Genomic DNA, 16,805 nt, shown 5'->3' with positions numbered 1-16,805 from the left:
GGCCTCAGAATACTGTTCCTTCTTGATTGATGGCACTGACTCCTAAATGGCCAGGTTCTATGCAAGGATACCCAGGACCATAGGAACAAGGACAGAAGAAGGACTTTACCAGAAGGGAGGGAAAGGTTAAGCAGAAGAGAGAGAGGGTAGATGGTGATGAAATTGAGACCCCAGCAGCTGAGGAGACAAGTGTAGGCAGGCGTGGACTGGACACTGCCGAGCTGGGGCATCATCTCCTTTAAGCTCAGGATACATCCAGACACATAAGATGCAGAGTACTCTCAGCACAGGTGGTGTTTCTCCAGCCTGAAATGGATAACAACTCCCTGTCTTTCACCTGCATCCACCTCTGATTCCTTCTTAAAGAGCCAGAGGCCCTGTGTAGCAGGGAACTGTACCCCTGGGTCAGATCACTGAGATTTCAAGTGTCCCCACGAGAGATAACACTGCAGGTTATCCTATCCCGATGCTCATGGATCCATTGGGTGCTTTGACCCAACCTGTACCGTGTGAGGATCGGGCATCTGTATTTAATGAATTTGGGGAGTGATTTCTGAGGGAAAGTCAGAGTTAGAAACCTCTAAGCACTGCAAGAGCTGAGCGGTGCGCCCTGCTTTCATTTTGGTCAGTTTGAGACACAGTGAGGTTCTTTCCGGACAGCACAACAGCACCCCTGTTCACTCTCCTGCCCTTGGATGGGACTCCTGAGTACTTCCCCAGCTGATTCTGAGGTATTCACCTGTCTGTTCCCCTGCATCATTGGGGATTCCCCTAGTTTAGCGAACATAGCCCAGATCACGCCTCTGCCTCCTGCAGTGTCAGGCACAGAGATGTACACGCAGGCTTTACTACATCATACACAGAATCCAGTGACTCACGTGGTGAAAACGGTACATCCAGGATAGGAGCAAGCCCTGTGTGCTGCAGCTGAGCCACCCTGCACAGGATGCAAATGATGCTCTGAAAGACAAGTTGAGGCAGGGCTGGGAAAGTGGCTTAGAGGCTAGCAAGGAGGGCTTTATGTTAAAAACCAGTTTAAGGAAAAAAAAAAAAACCAAACAACGTATTCACCAGCAGGTATGCTTGCCAAGAGTGGGTTTCAAGGCCTTTCAATGGACAATTCAAAAAAAAAAAAAGAGTTCAGGATTTGGAGGAGAGTCCCTCAAAGCTCACCAGATACTTGGATAAAACAAGATAATGGAGTATAGCCCTGGGGTACAGGAAGTCAGAGAAAATGGAAGGTTAAAACCACCCGGCTGAGGTCCTCAGACTGTATGATGTCCGCATCAAGGTAGGAACAGACTTGGCGAGCACCCCTGTGGCACCTCACCATTGTCTCTCTCTTCCCACATCTCTACACCAGCTCACTGTTGATTGCTACCAAGCCACCCAGTTAACTGTGGTTTCCATGTTTCTGGTGCCAATTAACAAAAAAAGAAAAAAAAAGAAACAAAGAAAGAAACAAAGAAATAGAAACAAAGAAAGAAACAAACAGCAACAGCATGAAATTCTCCAGGGAGTCCTTTCTATAATTACAATCCATCTCTTCTAGAAATAGCAACATGGCAGAGGCTGAGATAGATCATTGTGACCAGCAATCAACAAGCAGGTGTGTGAGACATTATTGATAAGTCACCCCAAGAGGTGAAGCCAAAATGCCCTGTCAGGAAAAACAACTTTCTTCATACGTGCCCCAGGCTACCTGGGCTCAGCCTCACAGATCCCTCACACGGAAGGAGCTGCTCCAGTCTTAACTGAGGCAGCTGCTCAGCAGCTCTGTGTGGACATCACATTGTGTTTCTTTTCATCGGGGAGTTTCCAGTGTCAACATGGTCTTATGTCCTTTATTCAAAGGAATGGAACCAGAAATGTTTCAGATTACTCATTTTAAAAATATATATTTTTAGCTTGAAATAATTTCATACATAACACGGAGTCATCTTGAGCAGAGAACACAAGCCTAAACACACACACAAAAAGTCTAAGTTGTTTTGAGGGCTCTGAGTGCAGCCTGTGTTACGAGGTAGGATATGTCGGATTTTCCACCTCGGTTGTCATGTCAGTGCTCAGAAAGTTCCAGACTTCAAAGTGTTTGTGCTCAGGGTTTACAAATTAGGGATGCTCAGACAATCACGGTTCCTTTGAAGCATATCTAATTAAAAGAGAACGTGAAGGGGAGAGGGAGAGGCAGGAGAATGGACTTGAAAGACCGGTTTCATTCTTAAAGCTTTTGTGTACAGCTACAGAAGAAGATCAAGTCTCTGCCATCTCTCCCCAAGAAAGATGATCCCAGGGGCGGGAGGCTAATTCTTAGTTGCCTGCCTCCAAGTCAAACTGTCCTACTTAGGACAAAGCAGCAGCTGCCGAGGACTGAGGGAGAATGTAAGAACAACTGCCCGAAAAAGTAAAGAAAATCTAAGCGATCCAGGGACCCATAGTGCCATGTGTTGGACCGTGTGTATTCGTGAAGTTAACTGTTTATGTGAAAAGCCATGCATGCCATGAAATGAGATGCAGAAAAGTAACCTCTCTCGTGTGTTTATGTAGCAAGTGCCCCAGCTTCACCTCGGGAAATGATCAGCCTCAAAGAAAGGAAGACAGACTACGAGTCCGCTGGCAACAACGCCACTTACCATGGAACTAAAGGAGAACACACCTCCAGAAAAGACACCATGACAGGTGAGCACAGTCGTGTATGTGACCAGGGCCAACACTGAGGCCAGGGCTTCAAACAGAAAGCTGCACCCTGTAGCCTGGAGGACTGTCAGAACACTTGAGATTTTGATAGTTCCGAGAACTGGAGGAAGGAGGCAAGGGCCCTCTACAGGACTCCTATTGAGATCATTTCTTTTCTTGCCATGATGCCAGTGCCTTACCCAGCAGTGCCCAGGAAGCTTCCAGAGAATGGATGAGCTTTTACCTTCATCCCTATCTCAGTCAGGACCATCGTCTTTCCATCCCATCCACTAGAACTCTGGGGAGGCTAAAGCTGATACATTTGTGCCTGCTAGATCCCCTCCCAGAATGCCTTCCTTACCCTGGCTTTTAATAGGTGTTGCCTTAACTCCTATCTCCTTCATATAGTTTCTCTTGGGCATTTACAACTGTCTTTGGGTCTGCATCACCCCTGCTTCTCTTAAGTATGTGGGTAAGAGATAGGACGTGGGAACCAAGACATAGGATGCTCCTATAGGAGATAAAACTAGACTCCCCTTAATACGTGACCTTATTCAGCTGGGTGTGGTGGCGCATGCCTTTAATCCCAGCACTTGGGAGGCAGAGTCAGATGGATTTCTGAGTTCCTGGCCAGCCTGGTCTATAAAGTGAGTTCCAGGACAACCAGGGCTATACAGAGAATCCCTGTCTCAAAAAAAAACAAAACAAAACAAAACAAAACAAAACAAAACAAAAACAAAAAACGTGACCTTAATAGAGGACTCGAAACACAATTTTTGTCTTGTGGATATAAAGATGGGTCCTTCCTGAAGATAGGCCATGAATAATAGCCTTTAAGAGAAGATCAGGTGCTCATATCATTGATGAAACTGGGGTGCAAAGGGCATAGCCATAAAGAGTCACAGAGACACTCTCATCCCAGTATCCTCAAAAGCATGGGGCATGGGTCGCTGATGCTATTTATGCCCAGACCTGCTGGAAAGCAGGGTAGACAAATTGGATGATTTATTAAACGTCTCCAAACCCAGGACAGATAAGATAAATTTTTGCAATAACAAATGTATTTACCCCAGCAGCAGTGTGTTCTGTGTTAACCCTGCACAGCTGCATACGGAAGCTCGAGCTAAACAGACGAGTCTCAACGGCACCCCCAGGTCTACATTCTGCCTCCACGTGCAGACCCAACAGAGGCACATATCACCCTTGGTCCTGAAATGCCCCTTGAGTGAGAGAAATGAATTCAGTCCACCACTGCAGCTCTCCCCCTGCCCCATAAACATCACTCTAGAATCACTGAGCATGGGCCAAGAAAGTTGAGACTCTGAGTCCCGAGCAAAGAGGTGCCAGCAGAAAATCTAATGCATACTGATTAGCCTGAATTAGTAGTGACAGCAAATTCATCTGACCAGTCTTGTTTATAATTATTATTGCCCCAGGTAGCCACAGCACTGGAACTCTTGGATGACAGATTGATATTATAGTTATGAGAATAATTGTAAGATTGACTATATTGCCATCATTTAAGTTTGGGGTTGCTCTTAACTCTCTGACCCACTAGAGTCATCCCAAAGGCTTTTAAGAGTAATATGTTCATATTGAAATGCTTCTAGTGATGCAAAAGTTTATGTACACACATAGTAAAAATAAAACACAAAGCATGTCATATGCCTAGTGTCCCTCCTACCTAGAAAATGGCCACAATCTTGACAACTCTGCTATTGAGATGTATAGAATTCTTTAAACCTACTTAGAGGCTCGAACAACTTAGCTTTGACTTACCTGAGGACTCAATTCAGAACAAGTCCATCAGTCGGGGAGACAACCGAGAAGAAATTCGCGCTCTTTTACTGATCTTGTTTATATAAGGAAGTACTTTCCAAGTCAACGGGTGTTTATATAAAAGCTGGTTGCTATCAATGGCAGCAGCAAGGGTGGTGGGAGCAACAAGAAGCTCGGAGGTGACAGAAAGATGGTGGAGGTGATGTGAGGATGGAAGTGAGAGTCATGGAAGAGAGGATGGTGGTGGTGGTGATGGTGCTAGAGGTTGTTGTGGGACCCGGTAGTGCTGATGACCTTGTGGCCATGATAGTAGTGGGGTACTTCCATGCCAAGTCCTGGAGGCAAAGGTGTTAGCAAGGCTGCTAGATGGCAGGGGTCAGTTCCATGGCAGGGTATCGAGGGCAGAGGTGAATGTGTCAGTAATGATGGAGGCAAGGCAAAGTGGGTGTGATGAAGGTGCTTCCGGCCAGGCCGGAAGTGGAGGACTAGGTAATGAGCCTGAAGATAGTGATCCCCTCCTTCTGTCACTGGTGTGAACTGAGTCATAGCATCTCTGCCCTCAAAGGCAACATTGGAATGTAGGAAAGCCAGTGATGGGCACAGTTCCTTGCCTGTGCTGTCATCCCACATTTGGATCTTCAATGTCCAGGTATGCCTGGGTTTTCAGCCCAGTCACCCTGTTTTTCCTCTTCTGCATCCCTTTTCTAGCTTGGTTCATGTTTCTGAGAATACCATCTCCCCTCTGCTACCGAGGGGCCTTCAGAGTCCCAGGATCAGCTGTGTGCTCAAGCATGCAGGATGCTGGCAGCTATTTCTCTGGTGGCCTGGGGATCTCTTGTGTGCCGCCTAATCCCTGATTGCACAGCCTGACTTTGAAGGATATCTGGGGACTCTGTCTTTCCATAAGAACTTCCCCTTTTCATCAGGTGATGCCTGCTGATTTTGTCAATGTCTGTATGCCTTTTAAAGCCAGTCTATTCGTTTCTCTTAGAAATTGCATGTTTAGGGAATGACACACACACACACAAAAGAAAGGCACTTCTCTGTACTTGAGGCCATCTACTTCATATGCCTGTGAATGTTGTTCAGTCTCAACCAGAGTCTCCTCTACAAAGGCAAGTGAGCCAACAAACTGAGGGCAGAACTTCCAACAGAAACATCTTCTACTTAAAATCCAACAATCCAACATGGAAAGACGCTAAGGTTATAATAGTACACATGTTCCACACACATGCCCCCTAAAATGCATTATTTCAAATAGGAAAGACCAGCCTTTCGCCTTGACCTTGCAGGGACATTTTTATCAGCGTGTTTTTGCTGGGCAGTTAGATAAATTTCTATGGTTCATGCCTTAACCCAACCATTCCATAATTATATCTCTTGCCCTATGAAGATCCATGGAGACCAGGCAGTATCCCAGAGACACACAAACAGAGGATACAAGACACATTTTTTTCTGATTTTATGGGATGTCTGCTCTAATATACAAAGGCCAGCAGTAAACAAGGCCAGCAGTGAACAAATTCTCTGACAAGGTCACATCACATGATGCTGAGTTCAATGAGGCACTAAACAGATACTGATACAGAAGAGACAGGAAACAGGGTAGAAAGGGTTAACTCTGCATGCCATGTGCAGAGGGAGTCATCTCGGCTGATAACACCACCAACCAAATCAGAGAATCAGGGATAAAGGGAGATTTGCAGGTATGATCTCCCTAAATGAACACAACCTTGTCTAGCTGCATGGAGCAAAGAGAAGCAGGGTGGCTAAGGCTCCATAACAGGAGAGCGTGGGTGAGGAAAAATGGCAGAAAGTGAGGTGGGGGTAGATCATGTGGAGTTTGAATACTTGACTATTACCAAGCAGAGAGAGTGACATAATCCAATCCATAACACAGCTGTGGGAGATTGGTGAACAGAGAAGACAGGACAGACAGGATGTTGGGACCATGAGTAAGATTTGATGATCCAGGAGAGAGATTGTTTCCATTGTTAGATAGATGGGTGAAACGTGTATGTAGTCAGAGAGCTAGCAGAGTGGTATAAAACTGGAAATGAGGGTCTGGGGAAATCTCCCCATGAATAGAAATGTGTTTCACAAGCATGCGAGCCTGAGTGTGATTCTCAGATGCTCATGTAGGGCATGGCTGCCTGTGTCTGTAGCTTCAGCATTGGGAGGGGAAGAAACAGCCATCTTGGGAGTGCTTTGTAGCCAGCCATTCTAGCCAAAATGGTGAGATGACACTTCAGTGGCAAGGCAGTAAGGTGGACAACATCTGATGTTCTGCTCTGTCCTCTATGTGTATCATTTGTGAGCGGGGAACACACATAGCCACACTTCCACGTCTGTGCAACACATACGGGAGGCAGAGACATCCGAGGATGTGTTCTCACCCTCACTCTCTAAGCAGTATCTTCCAAGGTTTCGATTACCACATGCCTTTAGGCAATACTGGTAGCCTAATGGGCGATGTGAAGTTAACCCTTGATTAGGCTGTCCTGATCAGGTGTGACTGATCCTACAAGAGTTGGTAGTTTGTGAATTTCATTATTCTCAGGTCTTGGAAGCCAGGGATATTCTCAAATATTTTTGTGTCCTATTGGCCCTGGACAGGTAGTGTTTTCCAGATCTTTCTCAACCATGACCTCTTAGTGTATGTCAGGGGAATAGTACCCTCCATCTGGGCCTATGGCATGAACCTGCAAAGTACCAATTGATGAGATGGGTACCTCTTCTAGAAGCACGATATCTTCCCTCCTCTCACCTAGATGCCAGGCCCATGAGAAGATGGAGTGTGGACTTCAGTCTCTGTACCTAACTGGTTTCTGAAGCCTCCCATTCCGTCCACTACCAGGTGTGCACGGGATGTTGAAATGGTGCTGTCTGCGTGGCCCTTGGGCCTTCCAGAATGAACTGTCAGAAAGATGACCAAGCATGTGTGTGCACTCAAATTAGAAATTACTTCCTTGTCATTCTCCAGCTCAAAGCTGAGCTGCTGATTCAGGCTCCTGCATGCTCCAGTGCGGATGACAAACTTTTATTATCCTTTGGTTTTTACCAGGAAAGAAGACAATAAAACTTGAAAGATGACCATCTGTTAGCCACGCCTGCCCTGACCCTGTCTGCAGTGCAAACATTATTAGAGGGAGCTGACAGGCTAGGGGGGTTCCTAGCATGGCTTCTCTTCTTTCTGAATATGGAGAAGGGGATTCAGGGACAAAGAGGTCCTTCCACTTGGGATACACTGTGACAAACCAAGCTGTATCTAGCCAAGAACCTGCATCAGTACCCATCATTCTCTTCTCAGAATCTGGCCCTTACTGCTAACAATTTTGTTTTCCTTTTCCTTTTAGCTCAAAACACTGGAGTTTCAACTTTGTACAGGAATTCATACGGTGCGCCCGCTGAAGACATCAAACAGAACCAGGTGAGGTGCAAGCATCATGTTTGTATTCTTGTTTCTGGGGTGGTGGAAGGCTTTAAATAGCCCCCTGCTTCAGAACAACCCACGGTTTCATGGTCACCCTCCCGCCTGGCAGTTGAAAGTAGGTGTCACCATTTGGTGCTGTTGTGGTTTGGATGTGGTTATACCCCAGGGATTCGTGTGTGGGACATGTGACCTGCAGTGTGGCAGCGCTTAGGAAGAAAGACCTTTAAGAAGTGGGGCCTGTGGAAGGTTTTTGGCAGCACTGACTTTGAGAATAACTATAAGTAGTTCCTGTGAGGCCCAGAGTTAGCTTTCTCACGAGGCCAGCCCTCTCTCCTGGGGACAGTCCTAGCTCCAGGTGCTCTCTCTCTCTCTCTCTCTCTCTCTCTCTCTCTCTCTCTCTCTCTCTCTCTCTCTCTCTCTCTCTCTCTCTCATGAATGCATGCATGTAAGATAGCCAGCCTGTGCCCTCTACCATGAAGTCATCACCAGGGTGAGCCAGTGCTGACATCATGTCCTTCAATGTGCAGAACTGTGCAATAGTCCTCTTTCCTTGATAAAGCTACCCAGCCTCCAGTATCCCCCGATACTGATGAGAAATAAAATATCGGAGGGAACTGAAAGCAAGTAAGCCCCAAATGGACCACTGTGAGAGGCCAATAACTAAGGAAGAATTGTCTGTTGAATGATCAGGGATTGAGTAGCTTTATTACCCAGTCGGCTGTAATTAACACAAAAGTCTGTTATTGGTAAATATCATTACACATGACATTTACCAATAACAGAAACACCACTATAAACAACTAAGTAGTCTGAGTCCCTGTTTCCTTTACTTGGACATTTTGACTAGTTGTATAGAACTATAAGACAGAGGCAGGGGCTGGGTATCCTTGATAAATGGTCATATGTTACCCCCGCTCCTGTGGTGGGCATCAGAATAAGTTTGGCTCTTTGTGACTGTTTTCTGCTAATAATCCTCACCAAGGCAAGCTTCTGTGGGTGCCTTACAGGCTTGCCACACTTCAGAAAAGTTACTCAGAATAACCAAAAACCATGTGCCTGATTGCAACGCCCAAGAGTAGGAAAGCATGATGTGTATATGTGTGTGTGAGTGTGTGTGTTTGTGTGTGTGTATGTGTGGGGGGGGGGGCTTTGGAATAATACCAGCACCCCCTCTAGAAGGTGGACATGCCCTGTGCAGTCTCATGTCTAAGGAGAGGTAGGAGAACACTAGACTGTCCTTGAACTTAAATTGGTTTTCATGTCTGATCAACCACCAGCAGGAAATGTGATCCTTAGCAGAGGAGTTAGCCTCTACTCTCCTGTTTTCCGGTTTATGCACACCCACTCTGGAAGCCATCTGGTATTGTTGTAACCCCATGAATGCAGTGGCCCAAGTGTCTGCCTGGCATATTGCTAACAGCTAACTGCCCCCTCTCATTTTGGGCTCTGCCTAATGAAAAAAAAGAAGCCAGTGAATAAATAAACTGTGCCCTAAGCAGTAGACAGAAAATCAGCAGGGCAGCCTCAACTATTTTCTTACCATGAAACATGCCTATTTATAAAGAAAAGGACAAAGTGTCTTAGAGATATCAACTTGATGGAAGTCAACTCTTTTCCATTTAGCAAATATCATGAAATTTTGTAGCTACAGGGAAGAAAGATTTCTGACTTTCAAAGAGGTCTGTAGGGATGAGAGGAATTTCTTGATTATTTTCAGCCAAGAATACAGGATTAGCCTTAAGTTGAGCAGGTAGAGAGACGCTCGCAGCAGAAGCAGCACACTCCACAGCCGCCTTCCTATCTGTGCAATCCTGCCGTGCTCGGCACTAAAAGCACACTCTGCTGTAGCCCCAGCACGGTTGGCACATCATGGAGTGACTACAGTAGCTCCAAAGATCCCTACATTTATAGAACAGTCCATGATGTTCTCAAAAGCATATTTTTAAAGTATATTCTGAGATTTTATGAGAATTAGAACGAAGCTTTGCAAAGTACCAGGGAGCAGACACTTGACCTGGGCCCGGTGTGGTTCCTCAGAGCTAGGAACCCAGCACTCAGGATGCCACTGCCCTTAGTTCAAAGCCAGCCTAGGCTGCATGGTGAATTCTAAGCCAGACAGGGCTATCAAATGAGAACCTGACCTGCCTCTAAGCAAGCAGTCACAGTGAAGCGGTGGGCAGCAGCCGACCTGAGGAGGCCGGGTCTCCAGGACAAGGCAGGGGACGTCAGTGCAGAGAAGTGTGCATGAGTCGACCTATGTGCTAGCATGGTGGCCTAGGGCAACAGTCCTGAGCCACTCTTCCTGTGACTCCACAGAAATGGGACACAACCAACAGTGTAAGGTGGCTGATCCTTGGCTTTAGCCCTGGGGTGACAGGTCACATGCATTATTGGAACACTCCCTGGAAGTCCTAGTGAGCTACCTACTCATCAACCCCATGGTTTTGAATGCAAATATGTCTAACTGTATGTACCTCTCTGAGCAGTGGAAGTTTTTGTTCATAAACTCTGAGCAAAAGGGGTTCATGTCTGATGACCAGTACAAAGAATTATACTTCAACCATGACTTTAATTTCTTTTATTGGTGTCCTGAGTCCCAAACTCAGGCAGGAAGACAAGAATAATTGTCACCAGAGAGGAGGAAATGATAATCTAGAGACAGGGTTCACCTTCAACCCCACCCCCACCCCCTAGTGCTAGGAATCCATAACTTTGTGGGCCCCCAAACCAGGCTTTCCGATTCAATAGATATGGAATTTTTCCCACCACATTGAGACCCAAGAGATAGAATAAATGGAAGACCGTACGACTTGACCCACGTCATACATGCTCTGAATCTTCCGTTTTCCCTGAATGGAAAACTCTGGAGATCCTGTTGTTAGCAGCCATTTATCCTGTGTTCAGAATAAATCCAGCTTGCTCATCCTTTTGATCTTTTTCTTTCCGGTACTGAAACAAAACGACTGAGGCTGGGTGCTCTTCCTTGGGAGAAGCTGAAAATACAAGATAGCCCCACCCCCCATCTGTTCATTCTCTTGTAAAACTGCCCTGACTCCACAGAGTGGCTGAGAAGCAGAAAGGGGAAATGGTTACTACACAAACAACCAGGCACTGGTGGCCTCCCCTTACCAAACCCCTTCTTATGACAGTGAGCTCAGTCGGCATGCTCTAAATCAGCATGTCCTAAGGTGGTGCCTCCCCTTAACCCACTTGTCTCCCATGAGGCTCCTGTGCTTTTTACCTTATTGTTCGTTTTGTTAGAGAGAGGCGGTCAATCTCCGGAAGCCCAGGCTGTCTCGGGGCTCACAGTGATCCTCCTGCTTAGCCATCCCAAGTGTTGGAGCTGTCTATAAGCTGAGCTCAAGTGCCCAGCACAGACCTCATCACTTATAGATCCCACTGCCTCAGAACCCCCACATTATGGGGGAAGGGAAGAGAGGGAGGGAGGGAGCAAGGAAATAAGGAAAGGAAAAGAAAAGAAAAAAGAGAGGAAGAGTGGGGAAGTAAAAGGGAATGGAAAATGAAAGGAGTTCACAAACCTGCAATCAGAAGGTGCTTTGGAGGAGAGCATACACCTGAGTACCTTCTCCTAGGACATCCTTCGTGGTCACTTCCCTTTAGGAAATCTCTGGCTCGAGCACTCTACCCCGGCCACCAAGACAAGCACAGAGGAGCCACACCTCTTCTCCTAAGAAGATGTCATTTCTTATCATGGAAGCCCAGAGTCAAGCCACCAGTGAGGTCCGCCCTTCAGGGTTTGACCAGAGTGGCTCTCGTGGGACTAAGCTAACACAGGAATTGTTCAGGTCCTAACCCCACAGTTCCACTCCCCATGATACCTTAGAGAGGTTGATTAGCTGCTTAGAGTTTCAGTTCCCTCACCTACAAAGCAGGAATCAGATGGACAGACAGATGAGTAAGTAGACAGATAGAAGGAACAGATATCACATCAGCCTCGATGTGGCATGCACATATGCACACTTCTGTGACCCTTTGAGGAATTTAAAAAAAAAAAACACAGTTTCTTCAGTACTTAAGGTGATGCCTACTGAAATATAGGCAAGGAGTTCTATAAAGTGCCCTCTACATGTTTCTAAGCCTTCTGACTAGGCCTTTGTGAGCTCCGAGCTTGGACAGCAGCAGTCATGCAGAGGGCATAGCTATTTCTGGGATGGAAAGGGTGCCTCTTCCCAAGCACGCCAAGCTTGTAGCCCACTAGACCTGGATGTTGCAAGCTACTTCCAGAATTCCTCTCAGGCTCAGGATCTCAGGCTAGCAGAGGCTAATGCTCTGTGAGCATTCAGACTTTCACCGGTAGACTGAACTCTCTCGTTCATTTGCCACCCACTAAAAGTGCAGGCATCATGGGAGGTGGCTGCGATGAAGTTCACCGCTTCTGTGGAGATCTGATCGATTGCTGGTATAAATCAATTATATACAAAAGAAGGAATTTAGGTAACTCAAAAGAAGACTTATATGCAGGCCATTAGAGAGAGGTGTTCATTTACACACACTCTGCTAATTACTAATCACTACCTATTAACTAAACCCATTTCTTAAGGAGCTTACCATGCTGAACCTTAGCAAAATTAATAGGGAATTACTGAATCTGCTGAAAAATAATCAAACTGTGTCTATCCCAGAGTGTTTTGTAATCCATGGCAGACATCATGGCTATTACGAGTTATAGAAGTTTATACAACTCTATGGACACTGGCTACGGGGTCCCCCGCATCCCACACCTTATAAACATCTCTCCACAGTGAAGGGTCAGGTTCCTGACAAGGAATTTTAGAATCAGTGAAAACAGAAACAGACTGGGGTAGGTTGGGGTGGGAGCTAATACAGTCAGTATCTGCCCCCAAATGCTGTTCATCTCTCTTTAAAGCTAGGCAGAAGGAACAATTCCTGACTTCTCACAGGCTCTTGGGACCCTTGAATGTTTCTAGACCCTGCACCAGACAGTAACCCACAGAGGCTAAGTACAAAGAGTATTGAGTTAGGCTGGGGCATGAGAAAGTACAGCAGACACCACCTTGTACTGAACAGCTTCAGATTCCCCCTGAAGCACTGAGGAGTAAATCCAAGGCCTCGTGCAGCCCTCCAACGAACTGCACCTCGGCCTTTTTAAGCTTTAACTTTGAGAAAGAGTCTCACTGTGTTGCTGAGGTTGGCCTAGAACCCCCAGGGCCTCAAACTTTACATTCTTCTGCCCCAGCTTCTCTGGTGTGTGGTTTTATGATGCAAGCCATTGTTCCTGCAGCATTGTTTAATTTGAATTGCACCAAATCTTAGGAAACTTTTGGTCTTCCAGGGAGTAGAATATGAAGTGTGCATCTGTCTGAGGTCCTGGTCACTTGGGTAGGAACGATGGAGTGAGTCAATCACAGGGAAGCCTCAGTTCCTTATATAATCACAGGCAGGAATGTATTATAAGCAGGAGATAGGCAGCCACTAGACCTTGTACGTTTCCACCAAAAAACATAGAAGATCAAATAAATGCCCTTTATTCTATTTATTTATTCTTATTTATTATCTATTTATTTATTTATATTTATTATCCTTTATTTATTATTGAGTTTACTCCTCAGCTTGCCTCGTAAGATGTCACAGCTGCTAGTCCAGACAGTTGGGGGCTCCTCAAAAGGCTAAACATAGAGTTGCTGTTGTATCCAAGGTACATAACCCCTCCCCCCCCCAAAAAAAGGAAACAAAGGAAATAGACAGAGGTGCATCAAGTCATTCACCAAAGCCAAATGGACAAACAAAATGTGATATGTCCATTTAGAGTAATATTATTTGTTCTCCAGAATAAATCTGAAAAAAAATACAGCATGCAGAAGAGATGGAAAGTTACTGAGAGAGAGCAGCTAGACATACCTACTGTGTGGTTCCTCTCCTGGGAGGCTCCAAAAGTAGGCAGATTCATGCAGACAGAAATCACCGTGGACTTTTACAGGGCCATAAGTTTGAGTATAACACCTGGAACCACCAATCCTGTGCAACCAGCTTGCCCTACAGATCCCTTGTCTCTGCCTCCCCACTGTTGGGGTCAGAGACGGCCACCACACCTTTTTTTTTTTTTTTTTTTTTTTTTTTGGTTTTTCGAGACAGGGTTTCTCTGTATAGCCCTGGCTGTCCTGGAACTCACTCTGTAGACCAGGCCAGCCTCGAACTCAGAAATCCACCTGCCTCTGCCTCCCAGGTGCTGAGATTAAAGGTGTGCACCACCACTGTCCAGCTCTCTGTGTGCTGAGGATTCAGACTCTGGCCTTCAATTCCATGGCAAGGGCTCTACCCCCTGGTGATCTCCCTAGGCCCCTGGACCACTTATTGAATTTTTCACACACCCCATCTCTCCTGGCCAGACCATCAGAAAGACCAAAAGTTCTGTTCTTATGCACGGCTGCTAAAACCCAAGTTGCTTTCACAGAAGAAGAAAGTAGACTAGTGGTCAGCAGAGATGGGAAGGGTTGAAAGGAAGAGGAGGAGAGAGAAAGGATGCTGGTAAGGACCCCCATGAGACAGTGGAAATGACCACCTGCATCCGTAGTACCACAGTGTGACATTCATGGTGAGTTTGTGTACTTTATAAAGAACTATAAGAAGGGGGTTGAAGATTCCAGAACAAAAACAGACATGGTCAAAGAGGTTGAACTGGTATTCAACACATCGAATACCAGTACCAAATTACCAAACTGTGCCCAAAGATATGAAATTAAAAAAAAAAAAAAAAAAGTCAAGAACACAGCCAGTGGTAGTGTGTGCGGAGAGCCCGAGGCAGGCTCCACCCCTTTCTCTGCGGCGTGATAAGAGTGACTAACGCACCATGTGATGCTTTCTCTCTCCCAGGTTTCCACACAGCCTGTCCCTCAGGAGCCCAGCAGGAAAGACTACGAGACCTACCAGCCCTTTCAGAATTCCACACGAAATTATGATGAGTCCTTCTTTGAGGACCAGGTCCACCACCGCCCTCCAGCCAGCGAGTACACCATGCACCTGGGCCTCAAGTCCACTGGCAACTATGTCGACTTCTACTCTGCTGCCCGTCCTTACAGTGAACTGAACTATGAAACGAGCCACTACCCGGCCTCGCCCGACTCCTGGGTGTAAGGAGCCAGGACACGAGGCACTCCGGGGACAGTGCATGTGCATGCATACACCACAGGACATTCTGTTTCTTTTTCTTTTTTTTTTTTCTTTTCTTTTCTTTTTTTTTTTCTTTCCCTGCAAATTTAGTTTGTTAAAGCCTGTTCCGTAGGAAGGCTGTGATAACCAGGAAGAAATACTCAGAGCTATTTTAGAAAGCTAAAATGAATCGAGAGTTAACTGGGAAATCGATAGGAAGCTAAACGCAATCCTAATTGTGACTGCATTCAACACCTTTCTAGTTTGAACTATAGCGTTTTGAAAGTGCTTTATAGTCCGGTGAGGCTGAAGGTAGGAGAGAGGAGACAGTCAGGGTGGTGGGCGTGGTTATCGCTAAGCACAAGACAGAATAGTTTACACACTGTGGGGGACGGCTTCTCACGCTTTGTTTACTCTCTTCATCCGTGTGACTCTAGGCTTCAAGTTGCATCGGGGTTCCTCTGTACAGCAAGACGTCTCTTGCCTTTTGTTAATGCATTGTTGTAAAGTATTCGATGTACATTACAGATTAAAGACGAAGAGTGCATTGTGTATATTACACCAATGCCACTGTGTTTCCTCATCAATGGTTCTAAATATTGCTTCAATTTCAAACTTTTGAAAGATGTATGGGTTTCCAATTTTCTTTTTCTTTTTTTCTTCTTTCTCCCAGTATGTTTTAACAAAAAAGGAAAAAAAAAAACAGGAAAAAAAAGGAATATTTAGCAGTATTGTTCGTTCTGATATGTGATTTGTTTGTGGCAACTAAACGCGGCATCCAGCAGTCTCTCCCAAGCTAACAAGTCATTCCACACCCCTCGTCAACAAAATGCTTTTTCACTGCCTAAAATTCTAGATGTAGATATTTGAAATAGATTTTTTTCATTTATACCAGTTTTCTTTATGATAATACAGTGTTAAAAGAAAATAAATTACAATTGATCTGTCATCCATCCTTGCTAAGAATGTCTATTTCCATGGACCAGTCTTACAAAATACACATTCTTGCACGTGTGTCTGTGCGTGTGTGGGTGCGTGTGGGTGTGTCGGTGTATGTGCAAAGCTGACCTGTGTGGGGTTGTATCTGGATAGAAGCAGTTTCATCCGCTGTCCATCGTGTGTGCCAGCCTTCGTTTTCCTAGCATCCGTGTGCATCCGTCTGTCCCTCTCGTAACGTATCTATCCGCTCTTCTCACCATCTAGTGGCTCAGGATATTAGGCCAGCTGAGATAAAGTAGGATTTTTCACGCGATCACACATTCTTGGACGCCAACTCTTTTCTACAGGTCAATCCCTTCCATATTTTATGCCCTCAGAACATGCTAAACCATGGTCAACTCGGTAGTTTCCCTTTGGGGCCAATTACTTGAAGTATCAATAGAAGATGTAAACTGCTCACCTTATTCCCTTTCAAACTGTTCTTTTGTTTATGTGGCAGGGAGCAGTAGACAATTATGGGCTAGATGATTAAAACTGAACTCGAAGCTAACATTAGACTAGTGGTTAACAGAGCTAAGAAATAAGGCTAACCATTTCAGAGAACGTGGGCTGTTGGGTAAATTAGCTTTGCTCTTTAGATGCAAGTGACTGAGGCCAACAGGTGCCTGGCAAATGTTAACTGTTCTTGGAAAAAAATAAAAAAAATAAATAACAAAAGAAATTGGCTGCCATCTTCCTTTAAAACTTGCCCCATCCCTTTCTCTACATAGTCTAATTCAGCTAAGAGCAATGGTTTTATTCAGTCTGCAAACAGTGGTTTTTCTCACAGTTAACAGTGATCCACATATAC

General features: G+C 45.5%; 1 protein-coding gene across 3 annotated transcripts in view; it reads left to right on the top strand.

Moving 5' to 3' along the window:
• The window catches only part of Ctnnd2 (catenin delta 2), an 810,770-nt gene extending 794,487 nt beyond the window's left edge, over positions 1-16,283 (top strand). For all 3 annotated transcript variants that reach the window (XM_021182851.3, XM_021182850.3, XM_029469859.2), the window contains 3 exons: positions 2,548-2,679; positions 7,812-7,885; positions 14,741-16,283. In XM_021182851.3, the coding sequence (XP_021038510.1) occupies positions 2,548-2,679; positions 7,812-7,885; positions 14,741-15,001 (467 nt within the window). In that variant the 3' untranslated portion in view covers positions 15,002-16,283. The remainder of the gene's footprint in view (positions 1-2,547; positions 2,680-7,811; positions 7,886-14,740) is intronic.
• The last annotated feature ends 522 nt before the right edge of the window (positions 16,284-16,805 follow it).

Source organism: Mus caroli, unplaced genomic scaffold (genome assembly GCF_978045245.1).
Source record: "Mus caroli unplaced genomic scaffold, Mus_caroli_1 scaffold_16, whole genome shotgun sequence".
NCBI lineage: Eukaryota > Metazoa > Chordata > Mammalia > Rodentia > Muridae > Mus > Mus caroli.
Note: the sequence above shows the minus strand (reverse complement) of the source record. Positions and strands in the feature narration are given on the sequence as shown.